The sequence below is a fragment of the Neofelis nebulosa genome, chromosome 12 (assembly GCF_028018385.1).
Source record: "Neofelis nebulosa isolate mNeoNeb1 chromosome 12, mNeoNeb1.pri, whole genome shotgun sequence".
Classification (NCBI taxonomy): domain Eukaryota; kingdom Metazoa; phylum Chordata; class Mammalia; order Carnivora; family Felidae; genus Neofelis; species Neofelis nebulosa.
In genome coordinates, this window is record NC_080793.1 from 62,480,633 (window position 1) to 62,506,728 (window position 26,096).

The following is a 26,096-nucleotide window of genomic DNA, read 5'->3' on the forward strand; positions in this document are numbered from 1 at the left end:
GACTAAATGCAGAAGCAAGTATATAAATCCAGAGGTCTTCTATTAAGCTAGACATTAGAGATTTGAAAAAATGTAAAAAAATGCCACTCCTCTCACAAATTTTTTGCCTAGGAAGGTATAGTCATTTTTTAATAAAAATATGTATGTTATTATATAATGATTTTTAATGAATTAAGGAGCTTTTAAATATTCTCAGTTTTAATTTCTAATAAAATAAACAAGGATAGACATAGCCTACATAAGGAAAAGCTCTTAGAGGTCCACAATAAATTATTAGAAGCATAAAGGGTCCTGAGACCAAAAAGTTTGAGAACCACTGCCTCACTGTTCAGAAAAACATGCACTAGGGAAGATCACTCTACCCTATTCCTCTTCCTGCTCTTCAAAGCACTTTCCAAGCTTCTGGCTGTGACTAGTCCATCTTACAGACCATTATCTGATCACATTTCCTAAAGCATGATTCTGATCCTATCATTTCCCCTACTAAAATAACCTCAAACAGTTCAACCAATAACCAAAAACATTAAAGAAACTCCATGATTTGTCCTCAGATTATTTTTTAAATGTTATACACTCATCAATTCTACAATTATTTCAGTGCATTCTTTGCAGCAGACACTATGATGGGGGCTGGGGTTGAACAGTCTATGAGAAGTAACACCTGCCATCCCTGGACCCAGAGTCTACTGAGGAAGAACTATTCACATAAACATACGCATCCTTAATTTTCTATATTCATTTTCCAAATCTGCTAGATTTATAAATTTTTTTCACCCAAAATGCACTATCCACATCAAAAACTCTCTATAATGACTATGAATGTCCACCAAAAGATTCATTTTGGTTGTATACAAATCCAGGTAAGGGAATGTATATAACAGTTAAGTTGTATCTCAACTGTTCTCCCAAAAGGAGAGGCAATCATGCCTTGTGCTCATATTAAATGTACTGAGCATCAATGCTATCATCATCCCATCTTATTAATAAAAATGTCTTCTGAGAAAGTAAAAATTCCCAATGAAAAAGTGAGCATAAGAAACCTAGAAAAGCCCACACATCAGAAAGAGTTGGAAGTGATGGTGCATACAGAGGGAAGGAGGCACATAAGGCATGATCTTGACATGTCCCTATCTAGTAAATACAACAGTGCTAGAAAGCTTAACTGTGCTTAAGCCAACACAATATTTGAGAAACTAGAGAAACTCCTTGTACAGTGGACTGAGAGCCATTCTAAGTACCAGGCCACAGGGTACCAGGCTGGTACAGGGAAGGGTAGTGGACACCTTCAGAGATCTGGAAGCAGCTGCAGTGGGAGAGAACATGATTTGGGGGTGGGGGGGACTGAATTTCAAAGCAAGTCTGAGAAATTTATAAACAGTGATAGATGGCACAAGCTGTAAGTCACGGGTGAAGCAGCTTCCCCTCACAGTGAGATGTGCTATCTTCCTCCAGTGAACTGCAGAAAACTATCATCAAAGATGGTGACACACAAAGGAAACTATCAATCTTAATGCAATGCCATCTCATAGGTTGATTTCAGGACAAAGTACCTGGATGCAAAGCATCCAAAGGCTAACTTGTTCTTAAGTGAGAACTGCGATGATGTGGATAAGCTAAGCTCCTTGCTGGTACAATACTCTGACAACATCGGTTCAAAGGGGTCATTGCAGACTGCACTACCTGTGATGATATGAGATATTCAAAGAAGAAAGCGTGGGCAGTGGAGGAGATGGATGAGCCTTAAAGGTAGAGCTATAAGTCACAATCAACAAAGGGAAATCTTGCAAAGAGGACTCTTTTGAAAACAGACAACACTCTTAGAGATCCTTCTAGTGTTACTAGTTATAAAGATAATAGCCAGCTTAAACAAAGCATATTGAATTTCATTTTAAACCTTGATTTAATGAACCATTACCATCATTAAGAGGATCACCATTATACTATATAAGTATTACTAGAAATGCCATCCTAAACAGCACAGAACACAAGTCTGAATGTTTCACTCTCACTGTCCTAGTATAAATAATGTTAACGCTTGTGCTTAGCTCTCACATACAGAACAAAGGGACGTACTCCATCTCCAAAGGTCTGTAGAAGTACACACAGCTACTGGCTACCTCAGAAATGTTCTAGTTTGGGGCGCCTGGGTGGCGCAGTCGGTTAAGCGTCCGATTTCAGCCAGGTCACGATCTCGCGGTCCGTGAGTTCGAGCCCCGCGTCAGGCTCTGGGCTGATGGCTCGGAGCCTGGAGCCTGTTTCCGATTCTGTGTCTCCCTCTCTCTCTGCCCCTCCCCCATTCATGCTCTGTCTCTCTCTGTCCCAAAAATAAATAAAAAACGTTGAAAAAAATAAAAAAAAATAAAAAAAAAAAAAAAAAGAAATGTTCTAGTTTGTCTTTCCTACAGATACCTGTTTACTTCATGTCTCTTAGCTAAGCTGAATCATTCCCACATAGTTACAGGACTTTTTTTCTCCCTGTTCCTCTTTTCTCTTTGTATTTCTTTTGTGTGTGTGTGTTTCCTAAAGAAACTCTCATGCTTCTTTTAACAGAAGGCTAACTTTTTAAATGTACAATTAGCAACTTCCTTTGCTTGGCACAAAAACACACACTCAGATCAATGGAACAGAACACAGAGCCCAGAAATGGACCCACAAACATATGGTCAACTAATCTTTGACAAAGCAGGAAAGAATATCCAATGGAATAAAGACAGTTTCTTCAGATAATGGTGCTGGAAAACTGGACAGTAACATGCAAAAAATGAACCTGGACCACTTTCTTATGCCATACACAAAAAATAAACTCAAAATGGATAAAAGACCTAAATGTAAGACAGGAAGCCATCAAAATCCTCAAGGAGAAAGCAGGCAAAAACCACTTTGATCTTGGCTGCAGCAACTTCTTACTCAACATGTCTCCGGAGGCAAGGGAAACAAAAGCAAAAATGAACTACTAGGACCTCATCAAAATAAAAATCTTTTGCACAGCAAAGAAAACAATCAGCAAAACTAAAAGGCAACCGAAGGAATGGGAGAAGATATTCGCAAATGACATATCAGATAAAGGGTTAGTGTCCAAAATCTATAAAGAATTTATCAAACTCAACACCCAAAAAACAAATAACCCAGTGAAGAAATGGGCAAAAGACATGAATAGACACTTTTCCAAAGAAGACATCCAGATGGCAAACAGACACATGAAAAAATGCTCAACATCCCTCATCATCAGGGAAATACAAATCAAAACCACAATGAGATACCACCTCACACCAGTCAGAATGGCTATCATTAACAACTCAGACAACAGATGTTGGTAAGAATGCGGAGAAAGAGGATCTCTTTTGTGCTGCTGCTGGGAATGCAAACTGGTGCAGCCACTCTGGAAAACAGTATGAAGGTTCCTCAAAAAAATTAAAAATAGAACTACCCTATGACCCAGCAATTGCCCTACTAATAATTATTTATCAAAGGGACACAGGTGTGCTGTTTTTTACACATGCACCCCAATGTTTATAGCAGCACTATTGACAATATCCAAAGTATGGAAAGAGCCTAAATGTCCATCGATGAATAAATATATATATATATATATATATATATATATATATATATATATATATATATATATAGTGGAGTATTACTCAGCAATCAAAAAGAATGAAATCTTGCCATTTGCAACTACATGGATAGAACTGGAGGGTATCATGCTAAGCAAAATTAGTCGGAGAAAGACAAATATCATATGACCTCACTCATATGAGGACTTTAAGATACAAAACAGATGAACATAAGGGAAGGGAAGCAAAAATAATATAAAAACACGGAGGGGAACAAAACATTAAAGACTCTTAAATATAGAGAACAAACTGAGGGTTGCTGGAGGGATTGTGGGAGAGGGTGTGGTCTAAATGGGTAAGGGGCATTAAGGAATCTACTCCTGAAATCATTATTGCACGTTATGCTAACTAACTTGGATACAAATTAAACAATAAATAAATTTTTAAAAATAAGATAAAAATAAATAAAACTTACTTTTAAAGAAAGTAAGTCCTTAGTGAAGCATAACGACAACAAAAATTCACATCTTAGGACTCTTAAGCTTCTGTTACTGTTACCAAGGAGTCATCTAGGGCCACCCAAGAACACAGGTTGCTCTACCTCTAAGCTCAAAAACCTCTTTCATTACAGAAAATTCCTGACATAACCAAATACCTCAATTTAATTGTCTCAAGGTATCAGTGGAGTCAATGTAAATGAATCACATTCTCCTGAGAACATGTAGATTTATATCCCATCTATCTCAAAAAGGTTTTAAGCAAGAGTAAATAATTATGCCTCTGTATTAGGGGTTGCCAAATTTTTTATGCAAAGGGCCAAACAATAAATATTTTAGCTTTTGTGGGCCATACAATCTCTGTCACAACTACTTAACTCTGCCCTTATGGTGAAAAAAGCCATAATACATAAATGAATGAATTAGGCTATGCTCCAGTAAAACTTTATTTATAAAGACAAGCCAAAGAGAGAATCTGACTGTCAAGCCATGCTCTGGACTGTGTCACCATATGCCTTTAACAGCCTTGGTATTTCTATTTAAAAAACAGTAACTTGTTTAAATCATGTGACTGTTATTATTGCCCTAGTCTACTGTCCATGGTACCAAATGAGGTTCCTTAGTATCAAAGGAAATTAAGCTCTGAAAGAAGTGGCAGAATGAAAAAGGAACCAGGGCACCTGGGTGGCTCAGTCATTAAGCATCCGACTCTAGGTTTCAGCTCAGGACATGATGTCACGGTGTTTGGGATTGAGCCCCATGTCAGGCTACACACTGACAGCACAGAGCCTGCTTCAGATTCTCTCTCTCCTCTCTCTCTCCTCTCCTTCTCTCTCTCTCTCTCTCTGCCTCTCTCCAGCAGGCATGCACTCAAAATAAAATAAACTTTAAAAAAAAATTGAAAGAGGAACCAACACTCATGCCCTGGGATCTCCAAGCCCTTCTCCCTTTACTATCAAGGCTGATTGTTCTCAACTAGACCTTCATGAACACCCTCATCTCTAATTCCTGTGTTGTATTCAAGACTGATAATCACTAAAATGGCACCTCTTTGCCCAAAAGATTTGCCTTGTGCTGCAAGACAAACATTTGAGCAGGTGGGGTCACTATAGCACCACAGGTCGGGGACCATACCTACAGCCCTGTCTCCAGCCTGGAGCAGATCCCTTCCCCACAGATCACACTATTCCAGATTGGCCTCACCCTCTTCTAGCTGAAGCTCATAGAAAAGCCTCCAAATTCAGTGTGGTCTTACCCACAAATTTGCCTAATTCCTGCCCCATCCTCCTTTCTGCTTCCTTTACCTGACTTGAACTTACTCATCTAGGCCAAGCTTAGATGTCCTCTCTCCTCTAGCAAGTGTTCCTTCAGTGCCAAGCTTGCTCTCAGTGTGTCTCCTCCTGGCTCCCTGGAACCCTACACTTGCTTTTATGGCCAAGCTCATTATACTTTATTGCCCCTCTAAGCCTATGAATAATTACTTGAAAACAAGGCTCCTTATTCATCTCTGTACCCTACACAAACTGTTTCTCTCACCTCCCCACACCCTCTCCAAGAACTCCCAGACTCACCAAAAAAAAAAGCTATGGTTTTTCAATCATTCTCCTAAAATGGCCACAACTAGACATTAGGGGGAAAAGTGAACTACAATTTGATGACCATAATTCCTTCCAAAATAATGCCATGAACCATATCAAACCAGTTTTCAATATAATTTAAATATTGAGCCAAACAGTTAAACAATTCAAGGATACAATAGAAAAAAGCAAAACAATGCTTTTTCAATGCACATTCGTTGTGATGATTTCAAACACTGCTGACAGTTGTGGGTTATTGGTACACTCACTCTTTGTCGCTCTCTTTAATGCACTCTTTCTCTTGTTACTCTCCATCTACCTCAAGGGGGCAAAAACAAGTTGTTTTTCATTTGTCTGAATTATGGTGTCATAAACATGATTGGTTTTGTTTACCAGTAGCAGTCTATAACATCTCTCTCATCTTTCTGTATGCTCCAAAAGCTTTGAAAATATCAACTCAACTTTGGAGCTACTAAATGTTCCCTCAGAGCCTACACAAATTCCATAAAATACTATGCCTTGTAGGTCCTACCAAAATGACAGATTCCTGACTTCAGAACATGGAAATGATAAGGATGCTTTAAAATGTCATGTTTATAAACCAGTGGATTTTGTTCATTGGATTTTAATAACGAAAGTTACTCAAATCTGAAGTCTAAAGTCAATGTTCGTTGAAGCAATGCCAATGTGTAACTGGTTTTCAAACACAAGCAGCACATTGCTAAGCACAGGAAACCAAAGTCCATCAGCCTCTTCTGTGCCATAAACAATTATGTTATTTCACTATCAAATATGGAAAGCTAATTCAGGGCATTTTTATGTTAATTATTCTGAAAACTGCCCCAGATATACTGCTTCTAACTTAATTATATATGCAAAAAGGAACAAAGAGGCCAATGATCCCACAGAGTGGTTAGAAAAAAATAATTTACAGGGCACCTGGGTGGCTCAGTCGGTTGAGCATCTGACTTTGGCTCAGGTCATGATCTCTCAGTTGACAAGTGTGAGCCCCACATCGGGCTCTGTGCTGACAGCTCAGAGCCTGGAGCCTGCTTCAGATTCTGTGTCTCCCTCTCTCTCTGCCTCTCCCCTGCTCATGCTCTGTGTCTCTCTGTCTCAAAAATAAATAGACATTTTTTTTAAATTTTAACAATAATAATTTACACAAAATTTCATTTCATTTTAGGTCACTCAGACATGCAACCTCTCAGTCCAGAATCCAGATGATTCCTCAGCTGAATCTTCCTCTCGGAAGCCTGAAAACTTGCCATCATACCACATGGAAGAAACCAGAGAAGGCACAAAATAAACCATCAGCTCGGGGAATTTGTGGTTGACAACAACCTAGTTTTACACATTTCTACAACTAAGAGATTAACTCTACATAATTGTTTCCTTAAAACTGATAGGGGAGGTAAGAGCACCTGGCAGCCCCTCTACTAGCCTAGGAACTTTGGAAATATCTCCCTAGGTCTCAAATATAAAATGTCAACAGTATTTACTCTGCCTTACTCATTCCAATGGAAATCCCACAGAAGCTACTTTCATAAGACAAGGTGCCATGGGAGCGCCTGGGTTACTCAGTCGGTTGAGCGTCTGACTTCGGCTCAGGTCATGATCTCACAGTTCATGAGTTCGAGCCCCACAGATTCTATGTCTCAGATTCTATGTCTCCCTCTCTCTCTGCTTCTCCCCTGCTTATGCTCTGTCTCTCCTTCAAAAATAAATAAAAACATTAAAAAAATTAAAAAAACAAAAGACAAGGTGCCATGTTCTGTAAGGAAGCCTGTTAATGGTGCTCATTTTCCCAGATATAAGTAATCATAACATGTTAAGCTTAAAAATATATCTGTTATCACTGAAGAATAAATCATTAAGAATAAACTAGAATTGAAATAATATATATATATATATATATATATATATATATATATAGCAATAATCTAATACAAATTACAATTTGGCAATCTAAACATGGCAGGAACTAAAATTCACTGAATGATCTTCTAAAATGCAATATTAGAAAATGTTTCTAAAGTCAAAACTGTTAAAACTTCCTTGGTGCTTTGGGGAAACGCACACTAAGGTGCAATCACGTGCATACGTATATACACACTCACATAAAATGAAAAGCCAAAGGAAATCATAAAGAGGTTGTTTCCGTTTGGTAAGCTTATAGGTAATTTTTATTTTTGTCTTCATATCTGCCTATATTTTTTCACTTTTCCACATAAGGATATGCTACCTTAATAAACAAATTCTCAACACAGAATTTACTTGTATTAATGAAAACCCAGAAGGGCAATGGGGAATGTTTTCTCTTTTTTTTAACTTTATTTTAGTATTTCAAACATACACATATTTAAAATGCCATGTATTATCATCTAGTGCCATCAATTACCAATATTGTGTCAATCTTCTTTCAACTATATCCAAACAATTTTATTTTCTAAAGTATTTTAAAAACAAATCCCAGACCCCATGTCATTTAAACTGCATATGTCTAAATGTGTATCTTTAATTAATAAAAAAATATAGTCACTATGCCATCATTATATTTAATAGGACAACAATAATTCCACAGTATCATCTAATGTCTAGTCCATATTCGGAAATGAGAATGTTCCTTTCAATTTAGAGATCCATCTAGAAAATTTTAAATTGTGCCACTATTTCATATCTAGAATGTATAAAGAACTATAAAGCAGTAAGAAAAGCATGACACAAAATTAAAATATTCAAGAGTCTTAAAAAGGTACCTCAATAAAAGGGAAAATCCAAACAGTCAATGAACATAAGGGAAAAAAATCACAAGGCAACTTAAAACCACAACTGCAACACACACCCAACAGAATGGCTAAATTTAAAAGACCAACAATACCTAATATTAGATAGGATGTGAACAATGGGGAATCTGAAAACACTGCTATAAGAAGGTGCAAACTGGAAAAGAGTTTTCTTCTGAAGCTAACTATGTACATACCCAATAACCACTACTAGGCATACACCCAATATAAACACACCATTCCATGCTCAGGGAAACATGTGCAGAACATCCATGAAAGTTTTGTTCATAAAAGCAAAAACTAAAACAACCAACATGACCCTTGGTGGCACAACAATAAATACACTGAGGCATATTCATACAATAGAATATTACAGAGCAAAGAAAATGAATGTAAAAAATTTAGAAATGTTTATAAGGTATGAAAGAAGCCAGACAAAAAGAATATACACTGAATGATTCTGGTTATATAAAATTCAGAAACAGAATATAATGAACTATATTCTTAAAGAAAAGAAAGAAGTGACTGCCATAAAGTCAGAATAGTGATTATCTTTGGATAAAACATACAATAAGTGAAGGGGATGTGTAGGGGAACTCTAGTATGCTAGTAAATATATTCCTTGATGTCAGTGATGATACACAGATGTTCACCTTGCAATAATTCATGAAGCTTTAAGTTTCTGTTTTGTGCACTTTCTACCTTATTTTATGTTTCAAAATACAAAAAGTTTAAAAATATTATAATAACTGATTCGGGCAAAGATTATCAATGGCTGTAAATTCACTGGGTGAAAGGCTGCTGGGATACAGGATAGTTATCTAGCCTCTAAGTATCACTCTATAAATCACTGATTAATTATAAAGAGAAATTCTTGACTGGATCCTTTAGATTGGAGGAAACCCAGTTTACAAATATTATTGGCAAAATTAGGATCTCATGAATGTGATCTGTATATTAGATGATATTAAAACACATGCTGAAATAATTAAAGTTGAACTATCAAAATGTCTGCAACTTACTTTCAAATGTTATAGCAGAGAGACAAAGAAAGAGACAAAGGGAGACAATGGCAGAGCAACAGAGAAACAAAGGAAATGAGGCAAATATTAACAACTGGTGAATCTAAATGAAGAGTATCCAAGTGTTCATTGCACTACTCCAACCTTTCAGTAGTTAAGACATTTCTCAAAATAAAAAGAAAACAAAAAACAAAACAAAACAAAAAAACAGCATTTACATGTATTACCAGGAGGCAAAAAGGACTGGTTTATTTCAAGCATGTTATGGCCACATAAATAATACTGGAAAGCCTATAATAATATGTACTTTTTAAAAAAGAGAAAAATTCTCACAATTTGTGGGAAAAAAAAGGAGAATAAACCTATTCAAATATAACTTTTTTAAATGACTAGGGGAAAACTACTAGAAGAATACATATTAAAATACTGTTTTAGCCTTAAGGTGGTATTATGAATGGATTATATTTCCTGTTTTCCAAATATTTTTAAAAGGTGTTTTGCTTAAAAAAATTTTAGTGTAATTTAAAGATCAGCCAGATAACCACATAATATATTACTGTTGAACAATTTCAGGTATTTGTACCAGTAGGTGGTTTCAATCTGACAAATACCAGCAGCAGAAATCCTGATGTGTCTTTATTTCTTCTTGTCCTATGAGGAATTATGGATCACACAAAGCATAACAAATGACTACTTCTCATGTATCTAAAATGGTAACAAAAATAGGAAATGTGTCCTTTACAAAATCCATTACACTATAAATATACCTCATCATATATGCTTCCATTAATGTCTGCGCCATAGATGGGTGCTACGAAAGTTAAGTTCTTCCAATACTTGCGCTCCAAATCTTCGTAATCCAAGTATCTTGGAGTACAGTATCTGCAAAAGGTAAATTAAAAGAGCACAAACCATATGACAATTATAAGATTTTCTCCACCCATATGTCTCAAATCATTTTACTTTTTAATTTTTTTTAATGTTTTATTTAAAGAGAGAACACGAGCAGTGGAGGGGAAGAGAGACAGGGAAACAAAGAATCTGAAGCAGGCTCCAGGATCTGAGCTGTCAGCACAGAGCCCGACGCAGGGCTCAAGCTCATGAACCGCGAGATCATGACCTGAGCCGAAGTCACTCAACAGACTAAGCCACCCAGGCACCCCTTCTTAAATCACTTTCTAAACAAATCTTATCAAAATGAAAACACTGCAACAACTCATGTTGTCAAATCTAGTAAGTAAATATACCAATGTATTTATCATAGATCTCTGAATACTCTTAAGATTCCTAAATAACTCTTTATAATATCTTTATATTTTTGACTAGTAAGGAAAATATTCTCATAAAAGTACCAAATATATAAGGAGAACAGTTAAAAACTCATTAATTTATCTTTCAAAATATTTTCTAAAATCTTTAACCAATTATACTACACTAAATTTTACAGGATTAGTTAAATAAAAGGGCTTAAATAAAATACAGAATACAAAATAAGGTAGATTTTCCTATGCATTGACATTAATATTTCTCCACAGTGAATTAATAAGCAGGTTACAGAATACTATGATAATATTTATGTAAAAAATATCTATAACTGTACTCAAATGGTCAAAAAGAAAATATATACCATATTATTAATATTAATGTTTATCTTTCACACTGGAATTACGGAAAGGCACTTGCTTCTCTGTCCTATTTGGATTGTGAACAAATAATCTTATATTAATATACACACATACAAACACACACACACACACAAAATACCATTATTTCTACATTTAAAAAGAGAAATCAAATGAAGAAGGTAATGAAACAGTTTAGCAGTAAAAAGAGTGTTTAGCAGCAGGAGCAATCCCAATAAAGCCTACTGAACATTTTAGAATGAATAACTGTAGAACAAGCAAAATCAATATACACTATACTGGGACCCCAAACTGGTTATCTAAGCAATAAGCAAGAATACCAAACAATTTAACAACTGTATTTGAAATACAGAATAATTTTCTGATTTACTCAAATCATTAGAATTTCAACAGGACAGCCAAAAATAAAAGGGATGGGCATGAAAGCATCATTAACTCCACTGTATTTCACCACTTCAGTTAGTAGGTTCCAGTAGTAACATGAATTCTAGGCACAAGCTAAGCAAGCTAACCAGAGTTCAGACTCAAGCGATAAAAAAGGTAACAGAGATACTGTTTATTTCGATTTACAGAGAAATTTGTTGGACTTTGGATACAGAAGTCCTAAATTACCTTTCACTATAAGATGACCTAAAGAATCTATCACACTATTTACTACTCAATCATGATCAATTTTTAACAACCTATAACTTTAAAAAGGAAACATATGGTTCAGTATTGGCTACTGAGGTTGAATTCTAAGATCTATGAATATCTGAAACAAACAATGATTCTAAACTTGAAAAAAAGTGACCAGTTCACTCAGTTGGCTACAGATTTCATCCCTAATGGACTGCCAAACAATCACAGCTGTCCCACAAATCCAGTGTCAATTTGCTCAAAAGCAATCCAACCATTTTTTTTCTCTAGAACCTTTTATTCACTATATTACAATTGTTAAGAGATAGGTGTCCAGAACAAGCCTGCCTAGAGCTTTGAATCCAGGCTTTGCCATATATAAGCCATGTAACCCTGGGCAGAGGACTGAATTTCTCCAGACCTCAGTTATTCCTCTATAAAACAGGATAATATCAATTGAATTACTGTGAGCATGCTATCACATAATTATGTAAAGCACATAGCTCCACTCCTAGAAGAAAGTATAGATCAGTAATGTAAGTGATACAAGAGAGCATATTACTTACCTCCATAAAGTTTTATTATAGTAGTGCTATGTTGGAGGTTTCTAGATTTTCGTTGGATTAAGTTGTGTTGTCAACCAAATGAGCATGTTATCCTGTCTACTGTTTATACCAAGCACATTATACAAGGACATGTACTGAATGAAGGAAACCAGATGAACAGAAAAACCAGGAGGATGCCTCCTGCCTCCCATGAAAATTAACCCCACCTCAGGACCATCCTACAACCACAATGAACACCATTTGACACTAGTACAGCTGTAAGTGAACAAGCAAGAGCCTTGGATTGAGGCTTAGAAACCCATTTCATTGCCATTTGAAATAAATTTCCACATGGAATTGGCAGATGAAATATAAAAAGAGAATTCTCAAAAGTATTTTAACATTGTAGCAATTATAACAAAATTAATCCAACTAAAAAATAAACTTTAACATGGAATAACCTTTCATGCAACTTATAATATATTTCACAACTAAAAAAAGAGCCAATTATTTTTAAAAATCATTTTTAAACTTCAGAAAGTCAAGAAATGTACATTCTGTTATTAAGAAAATCACAACAATCTGTCCAATAATTGACACCACCTCCTATTTTGGCTTTCATGGCACTAATCATTCAATCAACATATACTGAAATAGGACCTACTATATCCCAGATACTGTACCAGGTATTGAGTATAAAGTGGTACACAAAACAAACAACATCACCTGAATGGCTATCTTCAGGAACAATCTACAAACAAGCCATCTGCGCAAAAATTGAACAGATATATAAACAAAGTAAGTGCCCAGTAAATTAAATTCCCTCTAAATAGAAAACTAATACCATGCTCAGGTAATCACATGGGCTACAGATGATGATCAAAGTTTCTCTATGACAAGAAAAAAAGGTCTTCCAGTCTCTTTTCTCATCAATATTTTGAATTACCATGTATTATTAACAACTATTGTCTCTGGGTGTTAAAATTCTGTGTTTCTAAAATGTTTGAATTTTCAAATAAGAATGTGTTACTTTTGTAACTAATGAAAACATTTCTGACCATCTTCAAAATCCATCTCAACAGCAGTACAAAATGAAATCATTCCTATCCTGATTAACAACCACAGAAGTCTTATTTTCCTTTGAAACTCCATGGCACTTTGAGCTTTTCGTGTGGTGATTATAAATGATTACTAAAGGTATTAACAAACATTTCCTAGTAAGTATAGTCTGATTACTTTCAAGTACAAATTGTCTCCTGGGGTGCCTGGGTGGCTCAGTCGGCTGAGCGACCGACTTTGGCTCAGATCACGATCTCACAGTTCGTGGGTTCGAGTCCCACATTCAGGCTCTGTGCTGACCACTTGCTCAGAGCCTGGAGCCTGCTTCAGATTCTGTGTTTCCTTCTCCCTCTGCCCCTCCCTGCTCACGCTTTGTCTCCCTCTGTTTCTCAAAAATAAATATATGTAAAAAAAAAAAAAATTGTCTCCTAAAATATCAAAGTAGCCAAGCAGATGTTCCACTAAATGAACCTTTTTAATTAACACTTTAAAAATGACTCTGGAAATGGGTGCTAGAAGATAAATAACAGAACACAGTAAACCATTCATACTTATAAAAACTTGGGTAAATTTTCTTCCACAATCTTGTTTCAATAGCATTGCACTAGTAAGTTGTTAAAAGAGTTCTTAGAAGAGTTTGAATACAAACTAGTCCAGTCAGTGATAAAAGTTTCACATCTCAATTAATGAGATCTGAAACAATGAGGCTTTACTAATGCTTATCAAAAATTTAAAAGAAGCAGGGCACCTAGGTGGTTCAGTCGGTTGAGCGTCCAACTTCGGCTCGGGTCATGATCTCACAGTTTTTCAGTTTGAGCCCTGTGTCGGACTCTGTGCTGACAGCTTGGAGCTTGGAGCCTGCTTCGGATTCTGTGTCTCCTCCTCTCTCTGCCCCTCCCCTGCTCATGCTCTGTCTCTCTGTCTCTCGATAATAAATAAACGTTAATTTTTTTTTTTTAATTTAAAAGAAGGGACTCACATTAAATATAAAAATTTCAATTCCTTTGAAATAACTACAATGCTCCATAGAAACTTTATACACACAATTAAAGGGTGCCTGGGTGGCTCAGTCGGTTGAGCGTCTGACTTTGGCTCAGGTCATGATCTCACAGTTCATGAGTTTGAGCCCCACATCGGGCTCTGTGCTGACAGCTCAGAGCCTGGAGCCTGCTTCAGATTTTGTGTCTCCCTCTCTCTCTGCCGCTCCCCCACTCACACTCTGTCTGTATCTCTCTCACAAATAAACATTTAAAAAAAATTATACATAGAATTAAGATTCTTCAAGTACCATAAAGTGCTTACTATGTCAAATATAAATTTCTTTTAAAAGGATATAAACTAAATTCATCCAAAGAGCATAATTTCACACACACCTATCCAGAGAATTTAGGCAATGTTTTTTGACTGGCTGATTAGTTGGTTGGTTTGGGGTTCTAATTCTTTTTTTCAAATTAATGTTTTGATCTAGGGTCTTAACTACCATAACAGAAACTTTTTTTAAAAAGGTAATTTAGGGGAACCTGGGTGGCTCAGTCAGCTGAGCATCCAACTTCTGCAAGGTCATGATCTCACAGTTCGTGGGTTCAAGCCTTGGGTCACGCTCTGTGCTGACAGCTTGGAGCCTGGAGCCTGCTTCGGATTCTGTGTCTCCCTCTCTCTCTGCCCCACCCCACTCACGCTGTCTCTCTCTGTCTCTCAAAAATAAATAAACATATTTTAAAAATTTTAAAAAGGTAACTTAATAACTGTAGTGGTTTCTAAATATGTTCATAAATTCTTTAATACTCCTCCTTTCAAGAAGTGGAGCTTAATTCTCCTCCCCTTAACTACTGGATTCACTTTGCAACTGGCTTGTAAGAAACAAAATAACACAGAAGGGATAGTCAAGAAACAGATCATGAAAAGATACTGTGGCTTCCATCTTGGTTACTCTCTTGGATCACCGGCTCTGGAAGAAGCCAGCTACCACAACATGAAGAGCAGTCCATGTGGCAAAGAACTCAGGACTCTAGCCAATAGCCATGTAAGTGGAGCAATCTTAAAATAGGATCTTTCAGTCACAGTCAATCTTTCAGATGATAACAGCCCCACCCTCCTAACATCTTGACTGTAACCTCACGAGAGGCCCTGAGCCACAGTCACCTAGCCACGCCACTCCCAGATTCTTAACCTTCAGAAACTAAAATATTAAATAAATGTTTATTGATTTAAGCTATAAGATTTGGGGTAATTTGCTACACAGCAATAGGTATAATTACAATAATGCTAATACAATAATGGTGGCCCTCTAAGTCATTCAAGGGTTTTCTTTTTAAATTACTCATCTTCTAAACATATAATTTATCATCTGAGACTTAAACACTGTCAGGGGTATGGCGTGGTGTATGGCACTGGGTAGCAGGTACAACCAACAGTGTGGAGAGCAGAGAAAAATGCTCACCACCCTGATGGGTCCTTTCCCAAGCCCTAAGGGCAGCAGAGGACTTGGTGACCTACTAGTGACCACAAGGCACAAGAAGAGTCTCTGCTGCCTGCCCTGCCTCACCCTGCCTCACACCAGGCTCAGCCACCCTGTCCCCAGCTGCATCAAGTGGAGGAGGCCAAGTTAGAGGAGGGTGGCACCATGAGCCTGGGCCATGTCCTTCATATCAGGGGGATGAAGACACTGCTGTCATGGACAACCCAACCCATGCCAGCCACAGTCCCTAAGTGAGGCTCTCCCAGGTTCTGTGTCTCAGCCCTTGGATCCTGGCTGGGCCAAGATTGGTGTGAAGAGTTACCTGCCCTGTCCCCTGCTACCCTCCCACCACCAATCAGGAGCATCTGATCAGGCCTTGGTGGGGAGTGGGACTCCCAGGGCCACAGCCACTTCCACCACAGTCAGCCCCCTGAGGGAGAGCTTCAGCAGGCAGGATGGTGGTGAGCTGCAGCCTCTGTAGAGTAAGGGCACTGCAGCACAGATCACCAAGGAGTACTAGCAACTGGTGGCCCAGGGAGCCCTGCTTGAGGTCCCCAAAGGGAAATGGGCAGCAGCAAGTAGCCCTTGGGGTAGACAGGAGAACCAGGAAGCAGAGGCCAAAGGGAAGGGCAGCATGGGCTGCAGCAGTGGCAATGGGGAGACCAGTGTGGGGCTCACAGTGTGGGAGGAGGGACTACCCATCATGCCCAAGTACCTGGCCCCGGACTATACTGTATCCTGCAGCATCTGTATCAAGGAGAACTTCCTGGGGGCAGCACTGGATGGCCATGTGCTGGCTGAGGCAGAGGCCCTAAAGTAGAGTGGGCACCAGCATGATGGGCAGCTAGTGAGCCAATGGGCTATTTCACCATGCAGCTTCTGCAGGGACCAGACTGCCTGAACAGAAGGCCATGAGCCTAGCTGTCAAAGCACTGGGGTCCTCATGGCCCACATGGATGCTATAATCTGTCCCTATGTTGGGTGCTAGGTGGCTATGTCATCCACAGGCACAATCAAGGCCATGGTGGTATGTTATTCAGTCAATAGGCTGGGGAACATGAAGCATGCTGACAATCCACATGGCAGTGGGCACTGCATCACCTGTTATCTATTACCTGAATCAGAACTGGGACATAAAGGTGCATGGCAGGCTACTGCAATTCTTCCCTGAGAGCTGGACTGTGGTAACCAATATCAGAAGGTCTGATCAGCGGAACCCCCATGAGGTGAAACCAGCCTATGATACCAGGTATGCCATCACTGGTATGCCATCGGCTAGCATCTGGGCAGAATTGTGTCCAAACACCTGTGTCATAGCCAACTACACCCACATACTGGCCATCCTCAGAGCTGCATGAACAGACAGCTTGCCCTGACTTTGGGAAAGCCTTTGGCCCCATGCTGTTGGCCCAGAAACCCACCAATCTCAGTGCCTGCTTCCTTTTCTGCCACTGCTGCTACTTCCAGCTTTGCCTCTGTCTTGCCTAGTGTGGAGGGCTCATCTGACACTGAAGCCAAAGGAGAAGGAAAGACTTCTGCTGCCTGGTAATGGGGCTGGGATTGTGACCTGGGCAGGGGCCAGTGTTGGGAGCTACTGGAGCTGGGGGGCCTGTGGCTTACCCTCTATGGTCCTGCTTCTCTAAGGTGTGAAGAGCTAAGGAGGCATTGCCACCTCCCACCAGGATACAGGTTTGGGGGCTGGGGATATCATGGCCTTTTGCTGGTAAAAATTTGTTGGGGGTGGACAGTATTCCCAAGCCCCCAACTCCAAAAGCCTGGAATGTGAAGTGACTCCCCAACCACACGGCTATGGTACCTTTTGGAATATGCTGCCACTGTGTGGACAGGAAAAAGGTGCTGGGAGGAGCATGGGTGTGAAAAGTCCTGTCAGCCAAGAAAGAAATAAAAGTTTACCTCAGAGTTGCCAAAAAAGAGGAAAAAAAAAAGATTTAAGCACTCTGACACAAAGAAGAAAATTTGCCTAACAAATATGAATAATGTGTAGAATCAAAATTTCAGGGCAACTAAAATATAGAAAAAACCATTTATAGATATTATGAATAAGATGATAAAACGAGAAACAACTTCCTCAGGAGTAAACTAAATGTAATCAGGCAACCACCTGACGAAGAGAAAACATAAACAGTTAAATGAAAACTGAAAGAAGATATGCAGAAAACCACTGCTTTTCATCCCAAGCTCCTCTATTTGGTTTCCTCCCATGTTCATGTATATCTCTGAAAAAAATAAAAACAGCAAACTGCATGCACTCACTTGCCACTGTTAGCCAGCTGCCTGAACTCTTTCACTGTCATGGCTTTTTTCTGGATGTTGTATTGAGTGAACAGTCCCGACTGCCCTGTGACCATCTGCTGAATTGGTGCTGGAATAAGCAAATTATCAATGTCATCATAGCACTGCCTTGGCTTCCATTCCCGAGGAGGAATCACCTAAAAATAAAATAATAAATAAAATATTATCTGGAAAATATTCCAACGGAATACAAACAAAGAATTTCTCAGCATTTCTATAACAAATGCGTAAAAGAACAATGAGGATGCAGATGAAGGGAAATACTTGCATTCTCTTAAATATTCACCTTACTGATATGATTTTTTAGAAATAGCAAAATTTATTGTGCACTATACCAAATAGTACTTTTATATCAACTACACTTTTATCAACTTATTTTTTAGTTGATACTATTAACCTCTCAATTTTAAAGGTAAGATGAAGAGATACATAGAAGCAAAATAACTTGAAGTTCAAATAATGCCTATATTAATATGATAAAAAATAAGTAAACATTTGTTTAGTCAGTATTATTCTCTTTAAATACCTCTCACACAATACAGCAAACAGCATAGTGGTTGGTGTGTTAGTAAATGTTTAACAATCAGTTTCCAGGAAGGTAGAGAAAACCCTGGTTGGTAGCTCTTGCTTATTTCCCTGATGTAATTATTCCCACCACGGCTAATTTGAGCTTACCAACATGACATAACTGAACACAAAGTTAGAAAGAGACGTGCATTATCAACTTTTATGTTCCTGTATGAGGTTGTTCAGCACACCACTCTTTTCCAACACTATTTAAACACTTGGTTATTAACAATGAAAAGATTAGGGGCACCTGGGTGGATCAGTTGGTTGAGCGTCCATCTCTCGATTTCAGCTCAGGTCATGATTTCAGGGTTATGGGATTGAGCCCTGCGTCAGGCTCCATGCTGAGCATGGAACCTGCTTAAGATTCTCCCTCTCTCTCCCTCTGCCCCTCTGCCTCACTCACACTCTCGCTTGCTCTCTCTCTAAAATAAATAAATAATTTTTTAAAAAGATTGTCTCTTAAAAAAATTTTTAAAAAAACAATGAAAAGATCATTCACAATAAGACCAAAAACATATGTTCATGTGATTAAAATTAGAAGGGACAAAGTTATAAAGTCATGATTTATAGCTGGAATTTATTCACCTTTAGAAACTGTTTTAATTTTTAAGATAAACTTTAACAAATTAATCGCAAAACATAGCACACGTTAATAAAATGCACAATCACAAATATGTAACTGTGAATTATTATAAAGCAAACACCAGAGTACCTCCAACTGCCCATCAAACACATCCCTTTCTTGCCCAAAAGGTAACCACTCACATAGCATCTATGATATTCATTTCCTTGCTGGAGTTTATAGTTTTATGCCTGGGTATGCATCCCAGCACCGTTTGTTTTTTTTTTTTTTTGAAATGTACGGAAATATAATCATCCATATATACATATGTTCTTTGAGGTTTATCTTTTCTATTTCACTCAATGTTTTTGTTAGGGGTCAAATATGATGGCCTATGATTATGGTTCATGAGTTTGAGCCCCGCATCTGCTTCTACACTGTCAGCATGGAGACTGCTTGGGATTCTCTCTCTCCCTCTCTATCCTGTCTATCTGCCCCTCCCCTGCTCTTGTGCAAGCTCACTCACTGTCTCTAAAAATAAATAAATTAACTTTATTTAAAAAAAACACACATATTATGACCTACATAGCTGAAGTTCATTGATTTTCATTCCTACTCAATATTCCTTCATACAAATATTTATCCATAAATGGATGACCATTTAGTTGTCACTTGTTTTTTTCTGTTTATTGGCTTTTGCAAAGAACACAGCTATTAATAATATTGCATGCATCTTCTGCTGCATATGAGCACACAGTTCTCTAAAATAAACTCGTATACACAGACACTCCTAACAGTGAAATTATTGGGACATAGGATATGTATAGATCAAATTTAACAGTTATTACCAATAACTCCCACCAGCAGTGTATGGAGCATTCCTGTTGCTTCACATCTTCATCATCACTTTATATTGCCAATCATTTAAATTTTAGTCTTTCTCATAAGTTCTATAATGGTAGTCAATTGGACCTTATTTGCATTTTCTTAATTATTAAAGAAATCTCTTTATATATTCCCTATGAATATCCCCTTTTATAAAGTGCTTACTCAACTCTTAACCATCTTACTACTACACTGTTGGTGTTTTTCTTCTTAATGTATAGGAATTCTTTATATAGTCTGGTTATTCTTGGATCATGTATATATACATTTGCAAATATCTATATGTATATGTGTGTATATATCAAGTATCTTCTCTTACTCTATAACTTGCCCTCCAACCTTAAGAGTATATTCTGATAAACATTAAGTTCTTAATCTTAACAAAATCCAATTTGTTCATTTTGCTGCTTTGACCTTTGGTTTAAAAAAAAAAAATTTCCTACTCTGGAGCATGAAGGCATTCTATGTTATACTGTAAGTGTTTTAAGGTTTTGTCTTTCATATTCAGATCTACAGTGTTCCTGCAAGTAGCTTTTGTGAAAACTCTAGGTCAAGCTTCATGAAATGAGAAAACGGGGACAGAAGAATGAGTGATTTGTCCAATGTTACACAGCTGATAAAAGACAGTATTTACTACCAAAAAAAAAAAAAATCAACAGGGCACTGTCGAATCTAAAGTTAATTTAATTTTCATCAGCAATACAGAGATATTTCACATTTTATTGCATCCAAGGTATGTTAGTTTAAAGTGAGAATAGAGGGATGCCCAGGTGGCTCAGTGGGTTAACCATTTGACTCTTGGTTTCAGCTCAGGTCACAATCTTACAGTTCATGAGTTCAAGTCCCATGTCAGGCTCAGCACTGACCGTGCGGAGCCTGCTTGGGATTCTCTGTCTCCCTCTCTCTGTGCCCCTTCCTTGCACACATGCATGTACATGCACTTTCTCTCTCAAAAATAAATAAACATTGAAAAATAAAGTATTGGGTATGTGTTGTTGTTTTTTTTAATGTTTATTTCTTTTTGAGAGGTAGAGACAGAGTGGAGCAGGCAGAGAGTGGAGAGGCAGAGAAAGAGAGAGACACAGAATCTGAAGGAGGCTCCAGGCTCTGAATTGTTTACACAAGTCAGACGCTAAACCAACTGAGCCACCCAGGCGCCCCTTGAGTATATGTTTTCAATAGCATATAATATGATTGTCTCTATTCTCACTTTTTTTTTTTCTTTTTGAGAGAGAGAGAGAGAGAGACACAGCAGGGGAGGGGTAGAGAGAGAAGGAGAGAGAGAGAGAATCCCAAGCAGGAGCTACACTGTCGGCGCAGAACCCAATGTAGGGCTTGAACTCATGAATCGTGTGATCATGACCTGAGCCAAAATCAAGAGTCAGACGTTTATTCGACTGAGTTACCCAGGTACCCCCATACTCAATACTTTAAAAGAATATGGATAATCGTACCAAATGGATATGGATAAATACATTAAATTGTCTTCATAATATACTGAAAGGGAAAAAGGTTATAAATGCTAACTTTTTCATCAGAAATAAGTGCAAGTAATTCAAACAAATAAACATGGATTGATTCAGGCTCTTGTTTAGAAATAAATACATCTACAATCAAAATTAATATTATATTTAGAGCTTAGTATTTTCCTGTCTTGTGAAAAAAAAGTTTTGTAGCAATTTTCTAAATTTAGAGAATTTTAATTTAGAACATTAAACATTATCTTTCTAAATATTTCATGTATGTGTTCACACTTACTTTTGATAAAAATGTTCAGACAGAACTTTAAAAATTTGTAAGTTCAGGTCTATAACAAAAATCTTACTTTTGGACTATAATTTTAAGTATCAACACATCAGATTCTCTTACACAGGAAATGGAAGCACAACATACTTAGGGTTTTAAAACATTCCAAAGTTAAACTTTTACATTCAATCAGTCTAACTGAAGGAAAAAACTATCCCTCCTAAAGTTTACCTTCTTGATTATTCTATCAAAACGAATACATACATGTTATTTTATTTCACCATTTCCCCAATCCCAGCCTGGACTGGATATCCAATAGTAATTTTCTAACTGAAATCTATATTTGTACTACTTACATTGAAATAAATTGCTATTATCACCATTTACCTACTGAGGAAGAAGCAGGAAGGGGAAGAACAGTGCATCTTACAATCTTTCTTCACACTTTAAGGACACAAAATTATGTAATGTGCATAACCTATAGCCCAGGGTAGTCTATGTCCAGATTACTGTTGTGGAATAATTTTATCCATTTCATATGTAATTAAAGGTTCATCATAATCCTTCTCCACAAAAACAATGTAAGTTTTACATTTAATTTAAAGAGACTGACATTCTTTACTTTCCCAACTTGACCACCACCTTTTACATAGAAGTCAGGGTGTCAAATCTCTCACTATGGAAATAAAAATTAAATCCAAAGTATAAATCTAAAAAATGTTGATTAAAGAAAAATCTAAGGCCAAAGTCACTACTATTGGAACTACTGAACCATTTTCTCCAAATCATATTTTAAGAGCAATTCATTAAATTGTGCATTAACAAAGAATCTCATAAGTGGTTCTGTCTCCAGGACTTGACCTCAAAGCAAACTAGCAGCATTAATATAGTTTTGATTTTTACAATTTGATTTGGTGAAGTTTTACACGTTTGCTATTGCTGCAACTTCCAGAAAAAAAAAAATGGTAAGTAGGTGAAACTGACTTTATGTGACTTCATGTAAAAGATAACACAAATGGCCAAAAAATCCACAAAAAAAAATCCAAAAAAAAAAAAAAAAACCAGTTCATTGTATTCCTAGTATAAGTAAAAGAAAATTATCACAAGATTGAATAAATGAATTTCTCCAACTTTGTCAATAAATCTCACTTAAAAAAAAAAAAATGTCTAGGGGCGCCTGGATGCCTCAGTAGTTAAGCATCTGACTTCAGTTCAGGTCATGATGTCACAGTTCATGACTTCAAGTTCCACATTGGGTGAGCTCAAGCCCCCCTTTAGGTGAGCACGAGCCTGGCTTCTGGTGAGCTCAAGCCCTGCTTTGGGTGAGCCGTGCTTCTCTCTCTCTCTGCCCCTTCTGGGATTCTCTCTCCCTCAAAAAAAAAAATGTCTAGACTCAGGTGTGTTTTGTTCAACATTCAGAAACTAATTGCCATTCATAATGCCAACAGCAGCAGAAGTGTACCCTGTGAGCCTGCAACTCCCTTGTGAGGGTGTGTGTGTGCTACTTCCCCGCCTAGTGTTACTAAATGTGCCACCCTACCACAGGACACTCACTAATCTCAGTGGAACACAGTAAGATCTATGTTTTCAAGAAACAAAAAGCAAGAAAAACAGGACAAAGGGCTGCATTCAAAGCCCAGAGAAGGGGACAACCTGTCACCCCCAATTTCCCTCCACCTAAATAAAGCCCAAATCCTTGCTAACCCACTACTAGTTTATGATCAAAATTATATGTGTCAAATGATTCTGAAATGACATTCTCTTCAACTCAAGAATTATTTTTCTCTTCAAAGATAATCCGGTGTTGAGGTTCCATAAAGGAGTTCTTTAAGAGCTAACTCAATAAATAGGTTAAAGTAAGGATTCCTCACCTGAGAAATTCACTATAAACCTCTTTACTTTTCTCTTTGTTTTATCTTTAGCTTCCTTTTCTATCTCTCACCCACCCCTAATAAACCTTCATTCTACTTCATATCACCAAATTTTAAACCTTTTCAGGAGGGACTTGAACAATACATAACAAACTGACAGACCTCAGGGGATAGATGCCAGCACAAGCAGGAGCATCCAGATGCAGGAGGACTTGAACACCAACCCCTGCAGTTCTGGAAGTTCTCTCCTCGGATATCTGCTCTTAATGTTACTGGACCTCCCCTCAGAGATGGGGATTCCAAGGAGAACCCATAACCCAGATACAGTTGAGCAGGCTCTGACAGGGCTCAGGAACTTATGAGGTGATGCTGACAAATCTACAGAAACCCAGATCACAAGTTTAACATTTAGAATAATAAAATGAAGTAAGTGCAATAAAATATACTCTTCTGAGGTAAAATTTTTCCCTCCCTCACCCCCAGCCTCTTATGAGGGAAGCTTTCTGATTGAAATATATTTCCATTATAGAAAGGACAGAAAATCCATCTTAGGTTGAGATCAAAGGATGAATTATACAGACGATCTCTCTTTCAAAATTCTAACTTTGGGACGGGCACCTGGGTGGCTCAGTTGGTTGAGTGTCCGACTTCGGCTCAGGTCATGATCTCACAGCTTGTGAGTTCAAACCCCACATCAGGCTCTGTGCTGACAGCTCAGAGCCTGGAGCCTGCTTCAGATTCTGTGACTTCATCTCTTTCTGCCCTGACCATTCTCATGTTCTGTCTCTGTCTCTCTCAAAAATAAACATTAAGAAAAACAGAGTTCTAACTTTGGGTCTATGGGTACAAACCTGCAATGCATTCCTCAGTGCTTTCTGTGACCCTCAGTATATCACAACTACCCTTAGCAGGAGTCCCTGTATCCACTCTGTCTCCTCACATCCATTCTTCATGCAGGAGCCATTGTGACATTTTCAAAATAATGACACAAAAACAACAAACATACAAATAGCCACCATGTCCTCCACTCCTCTGCTTTAAGCCCACCAATGCTTCCCATTGCACTTAGAATAAACCCCCAATCCTTACTAAGGCCAGGCAAGCCCAGTATGATCTGGTCCCTCACCTTACTTACCAACCTCTTCCCCTGCTCATTGAGCCCCAATTCCACAGACCACCTTCCTCTCACACTTGAAGCTCAGGTCAGCCTCCAGGCCTCTGGACCTGCTATTCTTTGTGTCCCCACATCTTGGTTTCTTTATATCTTCTGGGTCTCTGCTTAAATGTCCTTATTTCACCACCCAAAGAGGCTACCACTACAATATACGCTCAACGGGGGCAGAAACATGGTCTGTTCTATCCCATCATACCCCCCACCAGCACCTGGCATCAGGCCTGGTATGTAGCAAGCACTCTCCACACTTGCTAAGCAAGTAACTGAAAAGAAATGAAAACAGGCAAATCTACAGAGAAAGAAAGTAGATTAGTGGTCACCTAGGGTTGAAGGAATAGTTCTCACCCCTCTGGAGCCCCGTACATGGATATCTTTGGTTTCTAGGAGCCATCCTTGTTTTGTTTTGTTTAAATAAAAAAAATTTTTTAATTAAAATAAAAAAAAAAATCCCTAGAACATAACCTAGCATAAATAGTTAACTGAAAAATAAGATAATTATTCTGTGAAGAAATCAAATGCCCTGCATGGTTATCAAGAAAAAAATTTGCAAATATCTTCCTTTGGAATAAACAATCTCCCATATCATGAAAACTAAGAGCATAAATGAAAGGCCAAGTGATTGTTTTTGGCTTAAAGGATCTGAGGATAATCACCTTTGCAAGACCCGCTCGATGGGCTCCTTTAGACTCCATGTACGCGAGGTATTTGTTGAACTCCCGGAACTCCTCCATGGAGGGTCTGAAGGTCATGATCTTACAGCTGGGGTTCAGAGGACTCTCTACCTCAGCCACCTCCATGATGGTTTAGGGCAGTCTCTGCAGAGGAGATGATGCAGTCATCAGCACTGAATTATTGTGTGCTTAAGGTTGGCGGTCATTTCTCCCAAAAAGCATATAAGCATTCCCAGGAGGAACTCTTCTCCTTTATTTACCATTCCCTCTACCACATCATTGAGGAGACTTCCTTATCTCTCCCTGGACTCCTGGGGGAAAAGCCAGCCTCTAATCTTCCTCCTCCCAACTTCCTATTTCTGTGATTCAGTCACTGACCTGATAGTATTACTTGCCTACTCAAAATCCTTCCTAGTAAGAACAAATTTTCTAACTTCACAAGTTTACAAAAGGTGTTGTTTCTATGTACCAGTTCTGAAACACTCTGTCATACATGCACCTGCATAAAGGCCTAGTCTAGGTTGAGTAGTGAATAGACATTG

At 38.0% G+C, this 26,096-nt stretch overlaps 1 protein-coding gene, 1 long non-coding RNA gene and 1 pseudogene across 21 annotated transcripts in view; 2 read left to right on the forward strand and 1 right to left on the reverse strand.

The window, feature by feature from the left end:
* Positions 1-7,236, forward strand: part of LOC131491898 (uncharacterized) — a 72,557-nt gene extending 65,321 nt beyond the window's left edge. For both annotated transcript variants that reach the window (XR_009251712.1, XR_009251713.1), the window contains exon 5: positions 6,818-7,236. This is a non-coding gene — a long non-coding RNA (uncharacterized LOC131491898). The remainder of the gene's footprint in view (positions 1-6,817) is intronic.
* KDM4C (lysine demethylase 4C) overlaps positions 1-26,096 on the reverse strand; it is a 443,090-nt gene that overhangs the window by 379,073 nt on the left and 37,921 nt on the right. For 16 of the 19 annotated variants that reach the window (XR_009251711.1, XM_058695403.1, XM_058695399.1 and 13 more), the window contains 3 exons: positions 25,537-25,698; positions 18,037-18,212; positions 10,207-10,321 (listed from right to left, as the gene is read on the reverse strand). Coding sequence is in view for 18 of the 19 variants with exons in the window: in XM_058695403.1 (XP_058551386.1) it covers positions 10,207-10,321; positions 18,037-18,212; positions 25,537-25,680 (435 nt within the window). In the remaining variant the exon portion in view is untranslated. Of the gene's footprint in view, positions 1-10,206; positions 10,322-18,036; positions 18,213-25,536; positions 25,699-26,096 lie in introns of those variants that run through there. The other 3 variants (XM_058695407.1, XM_058695409.1, XM_058695411.1) reach the window with 2 other exon arrangements.
* LOC131490922 (prolyl hydroxylase EGLN2-like) lies at positions 15,677-17,250 on the forward strand (annotated as a pseudogene).